We start from the raw sequence: 18,212 nt of genomic DNA on the forward strand, positions 1-18,212 counted from the left end.
ATACCATGGCCAGTGCGAACTGCTGTGATTGTTCTCCCGGTCATCGAAACGGGGGATGAAGGCTGTACAATGTGCCTGTCATGACTTTCCCCAGTCTGGTATCTGAAATATTATAGGATTTATATTTTTGGAATCGATGCCCTGCTTTACCTTATTATCGATGGAATTACAGGGGGAGAGTGTCCAAATAGTGAGGACACGTCACGACGAAGCCCCGCGATTGAACCCCATCAATGTGCGTGGACGGAATACGGGACCTCCTGCTACGTCTATCTGTGTCCATGTTCCAACGGGACGACTGGTACGTGTCCTTTCTTACTCAGGCTGATACCAGGAGGTACACGTCGCTTACTTGTCATTCATCTAGATATCCTCAAGGCGACATTTTTCCGAGACCTCAGGAGTCCTGCCATCTCGCCCTCTTCTCCCCATCACAGTACCTGGATCGAAGTTATCTGAATAGTCCTCTCATGTGCTTCCCCCCCGCTTTCTACACGACGTATCTGCGAATATTTTCCGCGTACGGACCGGCATGACTTACTCTTAAGTACAAGTCGCATCTCCGAGAGTAGTCCGACGCAATGCTAGTCCAGCCATTCCTTGCTCTCGTTGTCTTCAGCAGCTGTGTAGTAGTCTTCGGCGGTCGGATTCCTGCTTTCCGACGCCCCAAACCACCGGGGATACCAAAGGTGGCAGTGGGCGACCTCGAAGTAGTAGCAGCCAATGCTCGACTGCGCGCACGCGATCTGCCACCGTACGACACGATATATTACTTTGACCAGCTCATCGACCACGATGATCCGTCCATGGGGACATTCCAGCAGAGATACTGGCACTCTGCTGAGTTCTATGAAGCAGGTTTACACAAATGTCGTCTTACGTGGGTTCTCCCACTGACATATATATATATATCCCAGGAGGTCCGATAATTCTCATGAATGCTGGCGAGGTCGACGCGAGCAGTGAGAAAAATCCCCATACTTCCACAAGCTGTGTCTGAATGTCTGCCATAGGTTATTACGGCTACGTGACAAACAGCACCATCAATGGCGTTGTTGCGCAACAGTTCGGAGGTGCAGCTATAGTTCTCGAACATCGCTATTTTGGCGAGAGCAATCCTTTCCCGAACCTGGACGTGGACAGTCTCGAGTATCTAACGATAGCACAAACCATCGAAGACCATGTCTACTTTGCCCAGAATGTCGTCCTTCCGCAGGACAATGGTGATAGTGTAGGTCCAGATAAGGCGCCGTGGATCCTGATGGGTGGAAGTTACCCAGGTTGGTATCGTAGCAATCTGAAGATAACTGAGATCTCCTGACGTATCGTTCGTAGGTGGTTTAGTGAGCTGGACGATGGCCGCGTCAGTTGTTCCGCAGTGGTTCAAAGACCGTCAGCAGCACTGACAATTCTGTGGATCAGACATCCCGACATATTCTGGATTGGCTACGCCTCATCAGCAGTCGTGCAAATTCAGCTGTCCGCAGGCTTTGATTGATCTTCCTATTCGACCCAAGCTGACAGAGACTTTGCAGAGACTTCTGGCAATACTACGAGCCTATCCGTGAGAACATGCCGATGAATTGTTCCGCCGACGTCGAAGCCGTTATCGCCTACGTCGACGGGGTCTTCACTAGCAATGATACCCAGACCCAAAGTAGCATCCAAAGAATGTTTGGGTTTACGTCTAACTTGGAGGTGGCTCAAGCTTGTGGGTACTTACTTACTTCTTCATACTCCATCCATTCTTTTTTTTTTCTAACTCTGATCGTTACCTTCAGTGAGATGGGATTTGTGGACGTGGCAGGATCTGCAGCCAAACACGGGTCCTGGTGCAGCCTTCTACCAATTCTGTGATGCGCTGGAGGTGAAGGATGGTGTGTCGGCGCCCGAGAGTGGATGGGGAGTGGACAATGCGCTATCGGCATGGGCGAATTGGTTTGCCGTAAACTATGAAGCTGAAACTGGTGGGTGAAGGGGCTTCATTCATCTCTAGGCCGCTTTGCAGATGCTCCTTATTTAGATTGTGCTTCCCTTGGCGTGTAAGATGCCTCTGAGGCGCCTGTCCTCTCGAGCTGATTGATCTCTGGGAATATTCTTGTAGGTGTCCTGGTTCCTTGCCACCGAAGCCTGCAGCTGTGCCCGACAAACCAGCCATTCATAAGGAGCTCGAAGCTAGAGTCGATTACCCTGTCGATGATGCAACCCGTTCTTGGTCCTGGTTGGAGTGCATAATCTTCATGACGATAATCGAGTATACCTGATGCTAACATTTTAAACTGCAGATGTAATGAAATTGAAGAATCACTGGTGAGTTTCTCAGACAACCTCATGATGCAAACTGATAAATCTTTATAGGACGGACCGCCTATTGGACAGGGAGGTATCGTTTCGCGACTAAACACGTGGCAATACGATCTGGTTAGCCCTCGGACTAGTGATTGCACGATGATGTAGTTGACATGCGCTTGGACCTCTCTCTCCAGGAAGGCTGCGTAACCACTTTTCCCGACGCATTCTCTACCGCTCCGCTCCCCGACGGCGAGTGTATCAACACCCTGTACGGCGGGTGGGGTGTCAAAAACACAAGGCTGTTCTTTGCGAATGGCAAACGTGGGTTGCTGGAGATCCACGATGCATCTCCTCCTTTTTGCTGACGGATGTTCCCATTAGGCGACCCGTGGAGAGAGTCAACCGTGTCTGCCGTGAATAGCACGGCGGTGAGCACGGACGACCAACCTATCGGCCTCTCGGACGGGTTCCATTGTAGTGATTTGGTGATGGCGCTTGCGGCGCCTGACGACACGGTCGTTGCGGTGCAAAATTCGTTCTTGGCCTACGTCGGGAAGTGGTTACCAGGATTTGTCGCGCAGTAGATTTTGGAAAGCATGACGAGTGACGGAAGGGGGGTTGATAAAAGTACATCCACTGGTATAGATATCCGACCCCTGGACGGACCCCCAGGTCAAGATATAATATTTTTCCCAAGACCCAACTGCGCGAGATAGCCCAGGGGCTAGCATGTCCCCAGATCCTGAAAGGCGATCGAGACTGTATAGAGATGTCGAATTCAGTGCCTTTCGAGAAATTGATGTCGTGTTTAGTGTGAGTTGTGTTTTTTTGATCATTGGCAGTGATTGCTTCTCAGTTTACATTCTCAGACAAATGAGTACCTCCCGCAGCACGTTCATATCCTGATAGATTGTCGCCACATCAAGAGTCAGAAGGTTCAAGTTGGACCGACGTGCTATAACTTGGCTTATGCTGTTTCAGAGGGATACCAGGAGATCTTACAGGCATTATAGCTGTCTCTCTCTTTATTCTGTTCACCGACCATGACTGTGTCGCAGAGAGAGGAACGAAACATATCGCCTGAGAGGCCGGCGACGATTGCACTTCGATTGCCGGTCGTATCTAACATGTCTCACATGCGCTTGCTGTCTCTCCATTCTACCGGACGCAACAAGAGGATTTGGGAGGCAGAGGTGGTTCTCATCCACACCCATTTTTGTGATGCAAAAAATCGGAAGGATCGCCAAGTATATATATGTACATGTTAGATGAACATTTTTTTTTTGTCAACTATTGCCTGTTTCCGGTCGTAGAACCGCTCAAATAAGAATAAGTTATAAACTTTCAGTCCGAGTTTTCTCGCGTGGTGGCGTGCCCTATTAGGTGTTGCCTTCCTTTTTTGTGCCTAACACTTTACCCACCATGACTGACGACAGGTATGCCATGAAAACGCTCGACAATGACGGTATCCACCGGACGCTGCTCGGCGGCGACGATGACGACGACGAAGATGGGGAGAATGAGACTCTCATTCAGCAGCAGCCAGTGCCATCAGATCCGCGGTTCGACCGACCAATTCCATCACCGTTCGTTCGCGCAGGGCTGCTGCTATTCGTCGCCTTTTTGTTCTGGTTGGCGTTTTCACTACGAAAGGTTGTGTGGGAGGGTAAATCTACAGAAAAGTATGACTTGGGATCTGTCATGGTCGTGCACCGTGGCTGACGACGATGTCACAGGTCGTCAGATACATCTTGGTGATGAAGAGGGAAGGTAGATGATGACCGCAAAATTGTGTTGGTGGTGAAAGCGTATGTCGGCGTCTTGCATTATTTATTTATTGCATACGATATAGTGTGGTGAGAGCTGAGTGTTCATCTTGTTCGCTTTCTTTTACTCATCTCGCATAAAGGAACATTTTGCTGTCAAGGACTTTTTCATATGGCTGTCGTTGTTTGTATTCTACAATGGAATCATTCTCTCTTACACAATTCGTGTGAATTTTTCGTTCACCAAGATACGAAAAGCAGCTTTTGATTGGCGTCTTTCAATTCGAGCGCAGCAAGGATGAAGATGGCGATCACGTCTGCTGTAGGTGGTCTGGCCGGGCCAACAGGTGCTCCGAATGAGGTATGTCGAACCTAGACTTAGCTTCCATGATCGCCACCCCACACACCCACCCACCTACGCCTAGAAATACCCCATTAGCTGGCAATTCTTCATTGATGCCTTGACGGACTTCGAATTGAATAACTCCTCTCTCTCGCTTCTTCGGATGTCACGGTCTCTGGTCTTGTTGATACCGTAAGTGTATTTGAACGTCATTCATGTTTTCCTTGGCATAAAAACTAGCAAGGGGAACTCATATGCGGCCCTTTGGATGTCATAGATGCAATCTACTCCCAGCTGGGTGGGACAGAGTTCTGTTGCTCCACTCCCCACATGCTCGCATTCGAAAGATATCCCCCTATTAATCCGCGAGACTTTATTGTCCAAGCATATCCTAATACTATGGACATCTGTAACGCGGACCTTGCCGTCACTGACACGCCTGTCCTCGGTGAAAGCTACCTCTACAATTGGTGTCTTGGAGATCCAGTTTTGAAAAGGTTTGTCTTCCGCCAGTGTTGATCCCAGTTTAATGTACACAACCGGCTGTAGTGCCTGTCCTACCCCTCTGTGGACTTCCCCCTCCCCCCCCGGATAGGACTACTCTCCACGGTACCGAGTGATGTTTCGGACAAGCTTATCGAGGCTGTAAATGAGGATAAATGCTCAAGTTGTGAGAGAGGGAACATTGTCGGAAAGAGCGTCAATTATTCGATCCATGAGTTCCTGCGGTAATCTAGGTGTCGAAAACTGCACGTTGTAGGGTAGGGTTAGGTTGTAAGGTGGTCATGGTGGTCATGGACAAAGTTCTGGGAGGGGGGCTTTGAGGTCTCTCCCTCTCTTTATGAATAACATCTGAGAGTTTTGACATTTGGTTGATCAAAATTCATAAGCAAGATTCATGTCCAATCTGGTATGCATACATCACTGCTAGCCATAGTGATGTCAGGGAACATCTATTCTTTCAGGTTAAAAAAAACACCAAACGTAAAACGAGAGAGAGGGGAGAGAATTAGTAGTGCGGATAACGTACTCACGGTTCAGGAGTTCACAACTTCATGGTCGCGAGTGCAATTGGGACCCTTTCACAAGTCGTCCCAAAAAAAAAAAAACCTTGAGAGAGTACGAACCGCCGGTAATCAAAAGATGGGATCACTGACCCATTTTGTTTGTAATTTCAAAAATGGAAAACCCCTCCCTCCCTCCGATCTGACCCATCACACGACTTGGCCGTTGAGTGCGTCCGTCTTACATCGACAATGAGACAGATGGAGAATGGGAAACTGTCTGTCGAACCTTATACTAATAATTATTGTTATTTCAGGTTACACAGTTCACAAGTTCATAGTTTCTTGCCGCTACGAATATAGATGTGTTCTATACGGAAAGCATAGTACATTAGTTTCTGTGGAGCAAAAAAATTCCAGACAGGAAAATTAGGGGAAAATTAAAGTTCAGTCCAAACGGCCGCCAGCTTCTACTTTTTTGATGGTCAGCGCCTTAGTTTTATTTTTTCTTTACCGCCAAACGGGAAAAAAGACAATGCAAAGCGGACTCCGGGCCGACATGGCCGGACCGCCTCCAATTGGCGCTTACATAATATCAGTGGCTGGCCAAGGATCAGCATCGAAAATCGTTTTTTTCTTTCACCTACTACCACCTTCCAGCGTCGTATCAAGCCGCGAATTTTTTTTACATTTTTGCAACTCTCAAAAACCAAAAAAAATAATCAAATGTCCGACGAAGAAGTGCCAGGCGGCCCCAGCCAGGCTGAAATCAAGGGAGAGAACGACCCAAACGCGCCGATTAACGTCAAGGTGATGATGAATGCCCATTGAAGGGGGGGGGGGGGGGGGGGGGGGGGGGGGGGGGGCACGGTCGCTGAGCGGTTTTTTCCCTTCTCTTCAGGTTGTGACGTCGTCCGGCGAAGAAGTATTCTTCAAGATTAAGCGCAGCACGAAGCTGAGCAAGCTCCAGGGTGCCTATGCGAGCAAAGTGGGAAAGGACGTGGCCACAATCAGGTGAGTGAGCACAGCGCCGGCACCTTTTCATTAGATGATGGATGAAAATCTGAACCTTTTTTTTTTTTTTTTCCCTTTCAGGTTCTTGTACGATGGTAACCGGATACAGGAAGACGATACACCAGAGTCCCTAGAGATGGAGGATAACGGTGCGTTTCCCCGACTTTTGTACTTGTTGAATTACTGGCTAATTGCATTTGTTCTAGATACTATTGATGTTATGGTTGAGCGTACGTTCGTTGCTTTCCCCTTCTTGTTTCTCATGCTCATGCTCGGCGTTGTGACGACCAGAGGTTGGAGGCTCTGCGCTGCCGTGACTAACCCTCTTCTTGTCGCTATATTCTGCTTCGCCAATCAATATGATATTCAAAGTTGTACTACCTATCGACAATTGCACTCTCCCTTTCTTGTAAGCTCCCCCTATATGTGGTTTTTCTAAGAGTTTCGGATGGGCGATTGGGCCCTGGTGTCCAGCTGCCTCACACAAGAAGAAGAGGGGAATCCTGCGTTCCGTTTTTATTCTGACTTCTGAACGGCCCGCTTGCAAGCTTGGGTATGTCAACCTTCACCTCGATGCAGCAGCAGCAGGTTGAATATCACCCCTTTTAGATTGTAGGCTCATATTCGAGAACCATGATTGCAGTGGCATTCTAGCCTGTAGGATCGATCCTGCGCGTAAGCCCGATGTGTTGATCCCGACCCGCTGCATTCACTCCGTGGGACGTCGTCCTTCTAGTCGGTGTTGCGGGTCGGTTCCATGAGGTACGTTTTGAGCTGTGACGGAAATGGTGTGCCGGTTCTGCTTTAGCAGATTGCCATGTGGGGACCGTACGAATATCGTACAAGATAGGTAACGTGCAACCCCCTCAAAATCAGTAGTGCCATTATATCGCTTCTCACCGCTCAGCAGGCGGGGCTTCTTCCTTATTTAAATCCCCTAATTTTAGAAGCCAATCACGGTGAGGATAATTAAGGAGAGTGTGGGGGAAAAATGTCGCTAATGACGACTTCTGAAAGGTACCCACTTCGGCTATCGTAATCAGCAGATCTGTATGCCGCGTGGATCGACAGTTGTTCTTCTCTATAAATCTGCTACGTTTACACGTCAGGCAAGCACCTATCCCAAACCAGCAACGATGCGTGTCATTGCCTATCTTCTTCTCCCTCTGTGTTTCCTTGCGGGTGAGTGTGTGTGCCGTTCCTTGTGGTGATGATTGCTGGAACCGAACCTGCTACCAAGTTCACGCCCAGGATTCTTCCGGCCCCCAATCCCAATCATTCTTCAGCACCGTCTGGCCACCGGGCCCAGGACAGCTCACATCGCCCCAACTCCCAGACGAGGAGCTCACGACGATGCTCAACGAGATCGACCCGGCGCGGATCCAAGCCATCATCGAAAAGCTCGTCTCGTTCGGTACCCGCAACACCCTCTCGAACCAGACGGACCCGACGCGCGGTATCGGCGCCGCGAGGGACTGGATCGCGAGCGAGATGCGCGGGTTCGCCGAGGCGTCGCAGGGGCGCATGAGCGTCACGGTCCCTAGCTACGTGCAGGGGCCCGCGGAGGGCATACCGACGAGCACGGTCATCAGCAATATCGTCGCGACGCTCCGCGGGGCCTCGGACCCTGGCCGCGTGTACGTCGTCTCGGGGCACTACGACTCGCGCAATTCGGACGTGGACAATTTTGTGGATGACGCGCCGGGGGCGGACGATGACGGGAGTGGCGTGGCGGTGTCGATGGAGCTCGCGCGGGTGATGGCGATGGCGAGCCGGAGCCCCGCGGCGACGATTGTGTTTGCGGTGGTGGCGGGGGAGGAGCAGGGGCTGTATGGGAGCGCGTTCCTGGCGGAGCAGCTGAGGAATGACTCGGCGGTGGACGATGTGCAGGGGATGCTCGATAATGATATCGTGGGGAGCTCAACGGCGGACGACGGGAGCACGGATCCGTTCGATATCAGGATGTTCGTGCAGGGTATCCCGCCGACGGACACGCTGAGCGAGGTCATGGCGCGTGTTCAGGTCGGGGGCGAGAGCGATACGCCGGCGAGGGAGCTGGGCAGGTTCGTAGCTGAAGTGGGCTCGAATAGCGTGACGAACATGACAGGCGAGTTTCCTTTTTTTTTTTTTTCCACACCCTTTGACGTTCAGAAACCCAGTCCAAATGGTATACCGCCCCGACCGCTACCTCCGCGGCGGCGACCACCTCTCCTTCCTCCGGAACGGCTTCCCCGCCGTCCGATTCACAGAGCCGCACGAGAACTTTGCGCACCAGCACCAGAACGTGCGCGTCGTCGATGGGGTGCAGTTCGGGGACCTCGTCGAGTTTTGCGATTTCGAGTTCAACGCGAGGGTGGCTAGGGTGAACGGCGCGGCGCTGTGGGCGCTTGCGCAGGCTCCGGGGACGCCTAAGGGGGTCGCGATTGATACTAGTGTGCTTACGAATAACTCTACGTTGAGTTGGGCGTTGGACGCGAGTGGGGGCGGGAGCGTGGCGGGGTACGAGATCGTGTGGCGCCCTACGGACCTGCCGGTCTGGACGCATGCTATCCCAGTGGGGAACGTCACGCAGGCGACGGTCCTCCTCTCGAAGGATAATGTCGATTTCGGCGTGCGCGCCGTCGGGAGTAACGGATATCGGAGCCCCGCCGCTTTTCCGTTCATTGAATCTTGAGAGAGTGAATCATATAACAGGCAATTGTACAAGGGCGATAAAATAAATAATATACATTAAAAAAAAAAAAAAAAAAAAAACAGCGAATTACCAGATCCTTAAGTGTAAAAAATTTAAAACAAAACTCCCGTGGAGAAAAAGCACATCAACCCCGACTCTTCTGCTTCTGCTCCCGCCTCGCAGCCCTAATCAACAGCATTTTAGCCCTCTGGTACTCGCCATCCTCCTCGTCGCTCGAATCCGCCCACATATCCCTCTCCCCATCCCCATCCTCACCCCCACCCACATCCGCATCCGCATCCGCCTTCCACCCCCTCGCACGTGCCCACAGCGCCGCGTCGTCATAATCCACAGCAGGCGGTGTCGTGGAGAACGTCGGCTGCAGCGCCACCCGCACGCTCTTCCGTCGCCTCGGTGCCTCTGTCGATGCCGATGCCGATGCGGTGGAAGCCGTACCACCAGACACGTCGGAACCCACGTGAATGTGGTTCGCATACGCGGCGTCTTTCACCGGTGGTGGTGGAGGGGGAGGAGGAGTTTTCTCGTCTTCAAACACCTCGTGTCCCGTCTCGTACGATGAGATGGACGCAGCGTCGTCATCACGGCCACCACCATTCAGCTTGCCATTGGTTCTTGGTGGAGGAGGAGAAGCCACAGCAGGCATCATCGGAGAAGGCGTCCTACTCGGGCTCTTCAGCGCACTACGCAGGGGAGACAAAGCCGGTCTCGGCTTGGGCGCCGCCACCACCACCACCACCGCCGGCCTCTGCACCATCTTATTAGGCTCAGACCCCGACTCGTCGTCAAATACCGACTTGGGAGCCGTCGGGATCTCAATCGCCGCCGCCGCCTTCCTTCCCCTTTGCAGCGCTGCCTCTGCGTCCATCCTCCGTAGCTCCCTCACGGTGGGGATAGCCGGAGCCTTGACGTCCACCATCAGAGCGGCAGGCTTCTCCGTGCCTCCTCCCACGCTCTGGCGCTTATCAACATCAGCAGCAGCCCATCCCTCCCGGTTCGCCCTAGCTACATCCTCCACGATGCTCATCAGACTGACACTCCCCTCTCCCATACCAGCACCACCAGCACCACCACCAGCAGGAACATGAACTGGGGAACTCGCCCGTCTCTCAGCCTTGGTAGTAGTAGTAGTAGTAGTAGTCCAAGTCTTCCCCGTCCCAGGTCCGTCATCCAGACTGGCTCTCTTCCTGTGTACTATAACCGAAGCCGAAGAAGAAGAGCGCCCAATCACAGAATCCGGCGCCTTCGGAACAGGAGGTATAACCGATGATGTGGCACGTAATCGTGCCGGAGCACTCGAAGCACTGACCAGCGACGAATTCCTCGACAAAGTCGGTGGTGATGGGGGGCTCAGCATCGTTGCAGCGGATCCCATCCCAGTACCGGTATGGATAGTATCTGTACTTAGTTCCGCCGGTCCGTTGGCGTTGGGCATAGACTTGCGATTCGACTGTTTCCTCTTCACAGTTGAGCGAGTCTTCCGTGGTGGTGCAGCGGCGGCGACAACAGTATCACTCGCCCATCCCCTATCCGCTCCGGACGCCGTCTTCTCTCGCTGACTACCACCACTACCACCATCAACCCATCCCTCCTCCGCCTGGCCGATAGAAAGATCAACGATCCCTCCTCCATCCAGGGACGTGCTCCGTCTCCGATTTTTCAGCTCTGCCTCGCTGAGATCGCCTTGGTTCCTCGCGGCGGCGGCGGCGCCACGGCCTTTCTTCAACCTCCTCGAGCCACCCACCACATCGCTGACGACACGCGGTCTGGGCGTTGAGGGCGTAGAAGGAGGAGCAGAGGGCATAGCAGGGAGCGGCGGTGGAACGGGCGTCCTTGAAAAGGAGGACTCGTGGACATCGAGTTTCTTGATGTTCTTCGCGGTCCGCGTATGCCATACTTTCGGACCTCGTCGTCTTCCCCTCCTCGTAGGTGTCTCGTCGTCGTCGTCGCCGTCGCCGTCGTCCTCGGCACCACGCTCGCTCTCCGCTTTCCTATGACCGTGGCGGCTGAACAGCCCTTTGATGCTACCAAAGAAACCACCACCGCCACCTGTGGGGGACGTTGGAGTGGCCAGCGCTGCCTTTCGCTTAATAGAGATCCTACTCGACGACGCGGTGAACCTGGCATTTTCAACGACCCGAACATTGGCCTCGTCATCCTCCTCATCGCTACTGCTATTCGTGTCCTCTGGGTTTCTTCCCAGCGACCCACTCCGGAAGCCCAAATCCTCCTCGGTGATCCGCCGCGGGAGGACGTGTTTCTGCAGAGGTGGAGGAGGGCTGGTTGCGCGCGGCAAGCCGGTGTCGGCGATCGCGTGCGCAGGCGGTATTTGAATTTGCAGCGGAATTTCAGGATCGGTAGGGGTGGTGGACGAGATGGAGGGCGGCGCTTCGAGGTTGGAGTAGATGTGATGCACGGGATCTGGAGTGACTATGACGTTGATTTGGGAAGCGGATTGGGAGGGGGCGATGGAGGAGATGGAGGAGGAACGTCGTTCACCTGCGAGAGTCGGTGAAGACGGAGGGGGAAGCGGCGTGTCCTTGTCGCTGGCAGAAGGAGCTTGTTTTTTGCCCAGTCAGTCAAAATGAAGCGTCCGCGCAGCACAAGGGAGGAAAAAACATACCGGCGCCTTCATTCAAAACGCTGTCGACGTGCTTTCCTATCTCGACCCAACGCCAACCACAGTCGGCAAGGGCCTTGGACCGAACGACGAGTCCGTCTCGAACGGCCCCGAAGCGTTTCGCATCCAGTTCCTTCTCCTTTATCGCGAGGTGGGCCTCGCATGCCTGGAGTTCTGCCTGCGCGTTTTGCAGTTTCTTGTTTGTGCCCAGGTGGAGAAACGTGTGTGAGGATGTGTAGGACATGGAGGGACTCTCGTCGGATTTGAGGGAAAGGGTGGACGAGGATTTCGTGTGGGGGCTGGGGGGCAGTAGTGAGTCGCGGTTGCTGTTGCTGGACTTGGAGACGGATTTGGAAGCTTTTATGAGACGGGTGACGCTGAAGCAAGGGCAACACAAGTCAGCATGTGAAGTAGAATACGAGGGGGTAAAAGAGAAAAAAGATGAATATATTATTGCGTGCGACGGCCCGGGGTATATCTCACCGCCGCATGCATTGCGGTGGAACGTCGAGCAAAAAACCCGTGGAGTGGAACACCGTAAGGAAGGCATATATGTATATAGCACACGCACAGAATTTCCCTGTCTCGCATTATGTGGGCCACTTCGTCTTCCAAGTCCTTCAGGGCCGTCAGATAGTCGCGCCACCGCTCTATCGAGAGCGCGTACGCACGGAATGCCTCGCCTGCACCTGCGAGAGAGCCGGCTACGGAGAGGATCACTTGAGACGCGGGCGGGGGGCACGCCGACGCATAGGCGGCCAGTGATGTCAGTGCGACATTGGAGCTGTCGAGGAGGGAGTGCAGATGCTTGGAGTGGTCCTTTTCCTGAGAGAGGAGATTGGTGAGGAGGCGCGAATCTGCGGGACGGTGAACCATCCAAAAAGGAAAGGGGAAGGAAAGGGCGGAAGGAAAAGGAAGGTGTGACGGGTCAGCGACTCGGGAATGAATTTTTCACGAGGGGTGGGTGGGGTTGTCGGGTATTTGCTTAATAGGCTATGTCACGTGTGGATTACGTCATTGCGAAGCCCCTGTCGTCTCGTATTTCAGCTTACGTTAAACAAAACTTGGCAAACTATTACATCAAAGAGCTAGTGAACTCTGTGCAAAGGTTGCATGAAAGCAGCGAATAAAGCTACCAGAAATCATCGTATTTTTTTGTTGAAGGGGCTTGGCGGTCAAAGTAGCCTAACCCATTCAAAGCCTAACGGCGACTTTGCGCCAAGGACGAGAAATTAGATTTACAAATGAGAATAAATTACTTTCAACGAACAGCCAGCCCATAGGATAGAAAATTGCAATCGTCGTCACGCCTCCATGAGTCTATCCCATTTCTTCAAACACGAGTATCCATCATAATCTAACGCGGACACAGTAAAAAAAATCACAATCGAAGGATCTCAAACGTCGGCTCACCGAAACTCTTCTTCTGATCACAAGAGCACTTGCCCCGCCTCCAGCTCTCCTCCTTCCTGGGGCAATGCGTATACGGACTATGCTCGTACCCAATCTCATCAAAGAACTGTATCTGATCCTTCCTCACAAACAGCGACGCCGCGATACTATGCACGGGCGCATCGCCCCACCGCTCGTAATAGAACCCGCCCCTCGACTCGAGGTACTCAAAAAACGCTTGGTACGCCGGCCCGCGCCAGAACCGCATATCGGCGATCTCAAAGTTGCTCCAGACTTTTTTTCGGGTTGTCAACAAAGGAATGGGAAAATGGAATGGAATGGGGGACTCACAATGGCAGAGATTATAGTCCAGGCCTCCGTTATCGGACTGGAAGCCCATCGCGTTGTCTTCGACGACGTACTCTGGGTGGAGCGCGACAAAGTCCCGGACGTGGGTCCACAGTGACGGGATCGTCCGCTCGAACTCGTACATCGTGATCGTGAACGCGTACACCTTCTTGCTGTCCTCCATGAACACAAACGGGTCAAAGTTGACGTCGCAGTGGAAATGGACGTTAGGCCTGTCAACCCCGACCACCAACCAACGTCAGACAGGGTCATTTCGCCAACAAGAGCAGGGGAGGGGCGACGTACTCTACCCGCCAGTACCACCGGTACTGTTCCATCAGAGGATGCTTGAAGAAGAAACCGGAATTGAAGCGGCACATGTTGCGATAGGGGACACTCCCTGCGAACCCGTCCCTTCTGTGAGCGGGACACACAAGATAGCGAGAGAGATGGAAAAAAATAAAATAAAATCACGGAAGCGCACCTCCATAGATGACATTCTCCGCAACCATCTCCTCCCTCGACGCCTTGGCTCTCTCCTCGTCGATCCAATCGGGCTGAAACCAGTGTTCACGCGGGATCAGCCCAAATTCCATTTTCGACGATGTTACCACGGACACTCTCCTAAAACAAAAGACGACGAAGGAGTCAAGAGACAAAGGGTAACTCCTTGAATCAAGCAAGGCGCACCTCTTAAAGTCGTCCGAAAACTCCTCTTCGTTCAGCAGGACGTACGGATAGTGGTACTGCCGGTTGAACCGGTCCTCGATCTCGCGGATGCTCCCGATGACTCCTTGGAGGTCGGTGTTGCGCGCGAGGATAACGAACGTGGCGTTCGCCCGCCGGGCATGAGTGGTAGTGGTAGTAGTGGTGTTAGTGTTCGCGAAATACTCGTCTGGGACGGGGAACAGCTCCGCAGCGGTGCTGCTCTCCGACCCGCCGCCGTGGAAATGCGAAACGATGTTACCCAGGGACGTTATCCGTCCGTATTCGTGGTGGGTGAAGGACAGGAAATAATGAACGCTGAGCTGTGTCGGTCGGGAATCGTAAGCCTTTCCACACACACACACACAGAGGGAGAGAGCAGACGCACCACGACACCCAGGATAAGCAAAAGATACCGCCCCGTCGTATTCATCGCACGTTCCCCCAGCCAAAAACGAAACGAAACCAAAAAAGAAACCAAAAAAAAGCGTGCGGGAGGGCAACTGCAGATATCCGGATCGCAGCGAAAGGCGAAAAGGGGTGTTTGTTGCGCTCAGCGTTAGAATAGGAAAGCGGCAAGGGTGGTGTGTGTGGCGATGATGATGATGAAATCGGCAGCTAGCCTATGTCGGAAGTAAAAACGGGGGTTGTCATTTGTCATCGGCGCGCGCTGCGCCGAGGTTACTAACCTCTTTTTTTTTTTTTTTTTTTTGGTTGTCTCCCCCTTCCATAATGCATGACGAGGTTTGGATGCCATGGCTTTGTGCATTGCCTCGGACTGAGATATGGGCTATGGGCGGCGCGGAGGACGTGGGAGCGTTGGTTCTGCTCAGATCTGTATCCTGTTTTGCTGGTTCAAAGGTTCTTCTGTCGATGGGGGAGGGGAGGGGAGAGGATACGTTTCGTGAAGTGTTTGTTTCCTTAGTAACTGCTGCGTTGAATAATGTTTTTTTTGATACCTCACTCTCTCCAGGGCATGTTATGCATGGAACGGTACTTATATGTGAATGGAACGGTCCGGCGAACCCCCCCTCACGGTGGAAGATGTATCGGACTCGTGCTTGATCGTCTCAGGCTATTGATAGACGTCAACGAAGTTATGCAGGTGTTGTGCTCTCCTCAGCCAGCATACATGCATGTAGTCCGGAGTCTGTCCTGGGTTAGGGAACTCGCCGGTTTACTTGCATTAATTTCGGTGCGTCATGGGTCACGAGGGTGGGTGGCAAGGCGTTGCATACATATATATGCACGAGGCAAAACATTGAAGATGCCAAGTTGTCAGTGTGTCTTTAATGCCCAAACATTGAATTTTATCTTTCATTCCAATCCCTTTGATCAAGGCTGGCGGGAGTACAAGGTGAGTATCATTTGTTACGGACTTTGATCGTGCTCAGAATCCAGGCTACCTAGTGTCATTTATGCGGCTTCCCTTGGCTTCCTTGTCACCGTACAAGAAGACCCCCCATCTTCCTGCATTGTACATGGCTTCGCCTTAGCCTTAGGGGGGGAGGGGGGAAGCCTTGACCTTTTTATATTTATACATCTAAATTTCCGTTTCGGAATGTTCCTTTTTTGATACATCTATCAAAAGTATATGCACGCGCAGCACCAAGCAACGACAACGGGGACCTGTTGCACTTGTCATTCAAAGTCTGTCGAGGCGATGGCAGTTCCCCCTCCCTCTCTCGAAGCCAAGCCCAGGGTTACGAGCGGGACAGCGAAAGGGAGAGGGAGAGGGAGAGGTACACAGTTATTTTTAGCCTTACGTTTATTTCTGGAACATCGCGACGCGACGGCATTCCCCTGCCGACCGGATCCAGAATGATTCTTCCTCCGCAGTTACAGCACAGCGAATCACAAACAGCCATCAAGCGACTGCCACCATCACGCATTTGTTTTTCTCTCGCCCTCTCTTTCTCCTCCCTTCATCATCCCATTTCCCATCCCATCCCATTCCACCAACCGCCTTGCAACGGTTTCAACCCCAGTGACGCTCTTTTCTTTTTTGTTTTTTTTCCCCTTCCCACCTTGCAAGAAAACCCGCCTTCCACATCGTGTAATGATGCAGCGTTTCGCCTCTTCTGCCGCTCTGGCGCTTGCCATTGCCGCCAGCTCAGTCTCTGCACAGAGCTCGTCGACGACGTTCCCCGAGGGCGTCCTCGCCACGGGAACCATGGGTACGACCAACCCTGCCGAACCAACCTTAGGAACGACCGTCAACCAGACATCCTACGCACGGCTGCTCAGCTTGAACTCTGTTGATGTCAGTGTCCTTTTTTTTTTTTCTCTCCCGCCCCTTGGTTGTAGCGTGTAGCTCAAAATAACTCACAGGATTGGTGTATCTTTGCTCCTCCCTCAAACAACACCATTGGTGAATCCGAGGTACGTGTGTGCGTGGCACCGGTGAGGAGCTGCTGTTGCTGACCAAGGGTCTGCGGTGAATACAGGCTATCGAGGTCGCGTGGTGCACGAAAGCGCGGAACAACGCCCGTGTCATCCCCGACGGTGTCGTCACCGGTGTTTCCTTCCTCAAAACCGGTGCGCTAACCTTTTTTTTCTTCTAATCCATCTTGTCAGGTGAGGCTAACCCGTTATGTGAACAGACTTTTACGTCCAAATCTATGGCTACGGTGATTTCACAAAATTGAACATCGCAGCTGGTGACTATGGAGGTAAGATATATGCTGTGCATCTGCCATTCCCCACCGCTCTTGACCTGATCTGGCTTGCTCAGGTGAGCTCGACCCCCATGGAGCTACTGGTGCAGGTAACCCCGTTGGTGGTAACGTCACCACTGATGAAGTTACTGGCTCCGACATTAATATCGCTGAATGGATGGTACGTTTATTACTTTACTCCCTCTCAACCACCATTGACAGCTTTCGATCTAGCAATTCATTGTAAGTCCTAAACGGGATAGGATCTTTCTTCCCGCCTCATGACCCCCGATTTAACAGTCTTATACCCAATTCTGCATTCGTGCCTGCACAAATGCCAACTCATCTTACAGCGCTGCCGAGATGTGTGAGCACAAGCTTGACGAGATGGGCTGCGCGTTCGTCATGCCAGGTGTGTTTATCCTTACTGTGCCGAAATGAACCTTGTCACGAATTGTACATCCCTTGCTCAGGAAACTACGACTTCAATGGAACCTTGTAAGCACCCCCCCCGCCCCGCGTTCTTTCCACGCCTCACAAACACCTCTTTCAGTGAAACGTGTGACGCTGATGTTGCCTGTATGATTGATTTCCTTTGCTTTCTCTTTAATCTGCCGCTGACGTGCAGCTCACAATGCAGACCCCCCTGGATGGTACCCCGAGGTGACGGGCGGCACGACCTCGTACTCCACCTTTGCGCAGTACTACACCGGATACTACACCGACAGCAGCGGCTCCACCGTCTCCTACACCGTCGGTGACACCGTCACGCCCTCCACCGTCGCCTTCACCCCGGCATCTAGCAACTGCGCCACCACCGCCAGTATCAGCAACGGTCTGGCGGTCGCGACGAGCGGGAGCTCGGGCTCTGCGAGCGGCTCGTCGGGAGCCTCTGGGTCCAAATCCGGCTCGTCGAGCTCGAAGACAGGTACGTTTCCCGACTCTAACCAAGGATCTATTACTTACGAGGGCTGGTTGGTGCAGCAAGCGGCACGTCGTCGTCCTCCACCGGCAACGCCGCCGTGTCCTCCTTCAGGTCCACGACCTCCTACCACGACGGTGTCACGCTCGTCGCTCTCATCTCTGGTATCGCCGCTATCGTCTTGTTGCATTAAAGAGGAGAGGAGGGCTGTGTTTTTTGGTTTTTGACGTTTCTACATACATACCATACCATACCCCCCAACAACATTCTTTTTTTTGTGCGGCATGGACATTTTCTATACATCACATCAATGAAGTATATATAATATCTGACTTTTTACGATGCCGGAAGGGAAGGGAAGGGAGGCCTGGTTGCTCCCATCCCCCCCATTTTTTGGTTCTTGTTTTTGCATGGAATTGTTGATACGATACTATTACTACTACGTACGTACGTACAT

General features: G+C 52.6%; 9 protein-coding genes across 9 annotated transcripts; 7 read left to right on the forward strand and 2 right to left on the reverse strand.

Annotated features, from left to right (window-relative positions):
* Positions 1 to 140: 140 nt before the first annotated feature.
* On the forward strand, positions 141 to 3,078 carry BT62DRAFT_470727 (peptidase S28). Its single transcript, XM_043181055.1, has 14 exons — positions 141 to 301; positions 368 to 858; positions 918 to 962; positions 1,014 to 1,280; positions 1,336 to 1,363; positions 1,423 to 1,479; positions 1,536 to 1,711; positions 1,782 to 1,967; positions 2,024 to 2,042; positions 2,105 to 2,227; positions 2,286 to 2,310; positions 2,359 to 2,421; positions 2,487 to 2,613; positions 2,674 to 3,078. The coding sequence occupies exons 2-14, from the start codon at positions 582 to 584 to the stop codon at positions 2,874 to 2,876; spliced, it is 1,596 nt and encodes a 531-aa protein (XP_043035196.1). The 5' UTR covers positions 141 to 301; positions 368 to 581; the 3' UTR covers positions 2,877 to 3,078.
* A 567-nt stretch (positions 3,079 to 3,645) lies between these two features.
* Positions 3,646 to 4,201, forward strand: BT62DRAFT_470965 (uncharacterized protein). Its single transcript, XM_043181056.1, has one exon. It carries the CDS (start codon positions 3,752 to 3,754, stop codon positions 4,064 to 4,066), a length of 315 nt encoding a protein of 104 aa, XP_043035197.1. The 5' UTR covers positions 3,646 to 3,751; the 3' UTR covers positions 4,067 to 4,201.
* Positions 4,202 to 4,731: 530 nt separating this feature from the next.
* BT62DRAFT_1079868 (uncharacterized protein) lies at positions 4,732 to 5,211 on the forward strand (the record flags this gene model as incomplete). Its single annotated transcript, XM_043179534.1, has 2 exons — positions 4,732 to 4,898; positions 4,951 to 5,211. The coding sequence occupies 2 exons, from the start codon at positions 4,732 to 4,734 to the stop codon at positions 4,994 to 4,996; spliced, it is 213 nt and encodes a 70-aa protein (XP_043035198.1). The 3' UTR covers positions 4,997 to 5,211.
* A 920-nt stretch (positions 5,212 to 6,131) lies between these two features.
* On the forward strand, positions 6,132 to 6,858 carry BT62DRAFT_907441 (ubiquitin-like protein; the record flags this gene model as incomplete). The annotated part of the gene is made up of 4 exons (XM_043183667.1): positions 6,132 to 6,215; positions 6,307 to 6,419; positions 6,501 to 6,568; positions 6,626 to 6,858. The coding sequence occupies 4 exons, from the start codon at positions 6,132 to 6,134 to the stop codon at positions 6,856 to 6,858; spliced, it is 498 nt and encodes a 165-aa protein (XP_043035199.1).
* Positions 6,859 to 7,509: 651 nt separating this feature from the next.
* Positions 7,510 to 9,142, forward strand: BT62DRAFT_471110 (peptidase M28). Its single transcript, XM_043181057.1, has 2 exons — positions 7,510 to 8,526; positions 8,579 to 9,142. Exons 1-2 carry the CDS (start codon positions 7,773 to 7,775, stop codon positions 9,091 to 9,093), a joined length of 1,269 nt encoding a protein of 422 aa, XP_043035200.1. The 5' UTR covers positions 7,510 to 7,772; the 3' UTR covers positions 9,094 to 9,142.
* A 96-nt stretch (positions 9,143 to 9,238) lies between these two features.
* On the reverse strand, positions 9,239 to 12,658 carry BT62DRAFT_1079870 (uncharacterized protein; the record flags this gene model as incomplete). The annotated part of the gene is made up of 3 exons (XM_043179535.1): positions 12,303 to 12,658; positions 11,735 to 12,108; positions 9,239 to 11,670 (listed from the first exon to the last, which is right to left on the reverse strand). The coding sequence occupies exons 1-3, from the start codon at positions 12,605 to 12,607 to the stop codon at positions 9,239 to 9,241; spliced, it is 3,111 nt and encodes a 1,036-aa protein (XP_043035201.1). The 5' UTR covers positions 12,608 to 12,658.
* A 348-nt stretch (positions 12,659 to 13,006) lies between these two features.
* On the reverse strand, positions 13,007 to 14,744 carry BT62DRAFT_936834 (glycosyltransferase family 15 protein). Its single transcript, XM_043187193.1, has 7 exons — positions 14,565 to 14,744; positions 14,162 to 14,499; positions 13,956 to 14,095; positions 13,778 to 13,871; positions 13,475 to 13,704; positions 13,145 to 13,417; positions 13,007 to 13,088 (listed from the first exon to the last, which is right to left on the reverse strand). Exons 1-7 carry the CDS (start codon positions 14,607 to 14,609, stop codon positions 13,036 to 13,038), a joined length of 1,173 nt encoding a protein of 390 aa, XP_043035202.1. The 5' UTR covers positions 14,610 to 14,744; the 3' UTR covers positions 13,007 to 13,035.
* Positions 14,745 to 14,896: 152 nt separating this feature from the next.
* On the forward strand, positions 14,897 to 15,669 carry BT62DRAFT_936835 (uncharacterized protein). Its single transcript, XM_043187194.1, has 3 exons — positions 14,897 to 15,087; positions 15,150 to 15,533; positions 15,587 to 15,669. The coding sequence occupies exons 1-2, from the start codon at positions 14,909 to 14,911 to the stop codon at positions 15,181 to 15,183; spliced, it is 213 nt and encodes a 70-aa protein (XP_043035203.1). The 5' UTR covers positions 14,897 to 14,908; the 3' UTR covers positions 15,184 to 15,533; positions 15,587 to 15,669.
* A 446-nt stretch (positions 15,670 to 16,115) lies between these two features.
* On the forward strand, positions 16,116 to 18,102 carry BT62DRAFT_955523 (uncharacterized protein). Its single transcript, XM_043188341.1, has 11 exons — positions 16,116 to 16,439; positions 16,508 to 16,558; positions 16,624 to 16,714; positions 16,780 to 16,848; positions 16,911 to 17,014; positions 17,068 to 17,076; positions 17,134 to 17,245; positions 17,307 to 17,331; positions 17,387 to 17,412; positions 17,474 to 17,761; positions 17,818 to 18,102. The coding sequence occupies exons 1-11, from the start codon at positions 16,236 to 16,238 to the stop codon at positions 17,946 to 17,948; spliced, it is 1,110 nt and encodes a 369-aa protein (XP_043035204.1). The 5' UTR covers positions 16,116 to 16,235; the 3' UTR covers positions 17,949 to 18,102.
* Positions 18,103 to 18,212: the final 110 nt, after the last annotated feature.

Source organism: Guyanagaster necrorhizus, assembly GCF_019112545.1.
Source record: "Guyanagaster necrorhizus MCA 3950 unplaced genomic scaffold BT62scaffold_35, whole genome shotgun sequence".
Taxonomy (NCBI): domain Eukaryota; kingdom Fungi; phylum Basidiomycota; class Agaricomycetes; order Agaricales; family Physalacriaceae; genus Guyanagaster; species Guyanagaster necrorhizus.

Bases quoted from the DNA above. Each gene is read 5' to 3' on its own strand.
- BT62DRAFT_470727 (XM_043181055.1), top strand. From the start codon at position 582: ATGCTAGTCCAGCCATTCCTTGCTCTCGTTGTCTTCAGCAGCTGTGTA. The intron at 1,281-1,335 runs GTTGGTATCGTA...TATCGTTCGTAG, and splicing joins GATGGGTGGAAGTTACCCAG to GTGGTTTAGTGAGCTGGACG. The intron at 1,712-1,781 runs GTGGGTACTTAC...CGTTACCTTCAG, and splicing joins CTTGGAGGTGGCTCAAGCTT to TGAGATGGGATTTGTGGACG.
- BT62DRAFT_470965 (XM_043181056.1), top strand. From the start codon at position 3,752: ATGACGGTATCCACCGGACGCTGCTCGGCGGCGACGATGACGACGACG.
- BT62DRAFT_471110 (XM_043181057.1), top strand. From the start codon at position 7,773: ATGCTCAACGAGATCGACCCGGCGCGGATCCAAGCCATCATCGAAAAG. The intron at 8,527-8,578 runs GCGAGTTTCCTT...TCAGAAACCCAG, and splicing joins TAGCGTGACGAACATGACAG to TCCAAATGGTATACCGCCCC.
- BT62DRAFT_936834 (XM_043187193.1), bottom strand. From the start codon at position 14,609: ATGAATACGACGGGGCGGTATCTTTTGCTTATCCTGGGTGTCGTG. The intron at 14,096-14,161 runs GTGCGCCTTGCT...CTTTTGTTTTAG, and splicing joins TTTTCGGACGACTTTAAGAG to GAGAGTGTCCGTGGTAACAT. The intron at 13,418-13,474 runs GTGAGTCCCCCA...CCCGAAAAAAAG, and splicing joins GGACTATAATCTCTGCCATT to TCTGGAGCAACTTTGAGATC.
- BT62DRAFT_936835 (XM_043187194.1), top strand. From the start codon at position 14,909: ATGCATGACGAGGTTTGGATGCCATGGCTTTGTGCATTGCCTCGGACT. The intron at 15,088-15,149 runs GTTTGTTTCCTT...CACTCTCTCCAG, and splicing joins GAGGATACGTTTCGTGAAGT to GGCATGTTATGCATGGAACG.
- BT62DRAFT_955523 (XM_043188341.1), top strand. From the start codon at position 16,236: ATGATGCAGCGTTTCGCCTCTTCTGCCGCTCTGGCGCTTGCCATTGCC. The intron at 17,332-17,386 runs GTAAGCACCCCC...CACCTCTTTCAG, and splicing joins TACGACTTCAATGGAACCTT to TGAAACGTGTGACGCTGATG. The intron at 17,762-17,817 runs GTACGTTTCCCG...TGGTTGGTGCAG, and splicing joins CTCGTCGAGCTCGAAGACAG to CAAGCGGCACGTCGTCGTCC.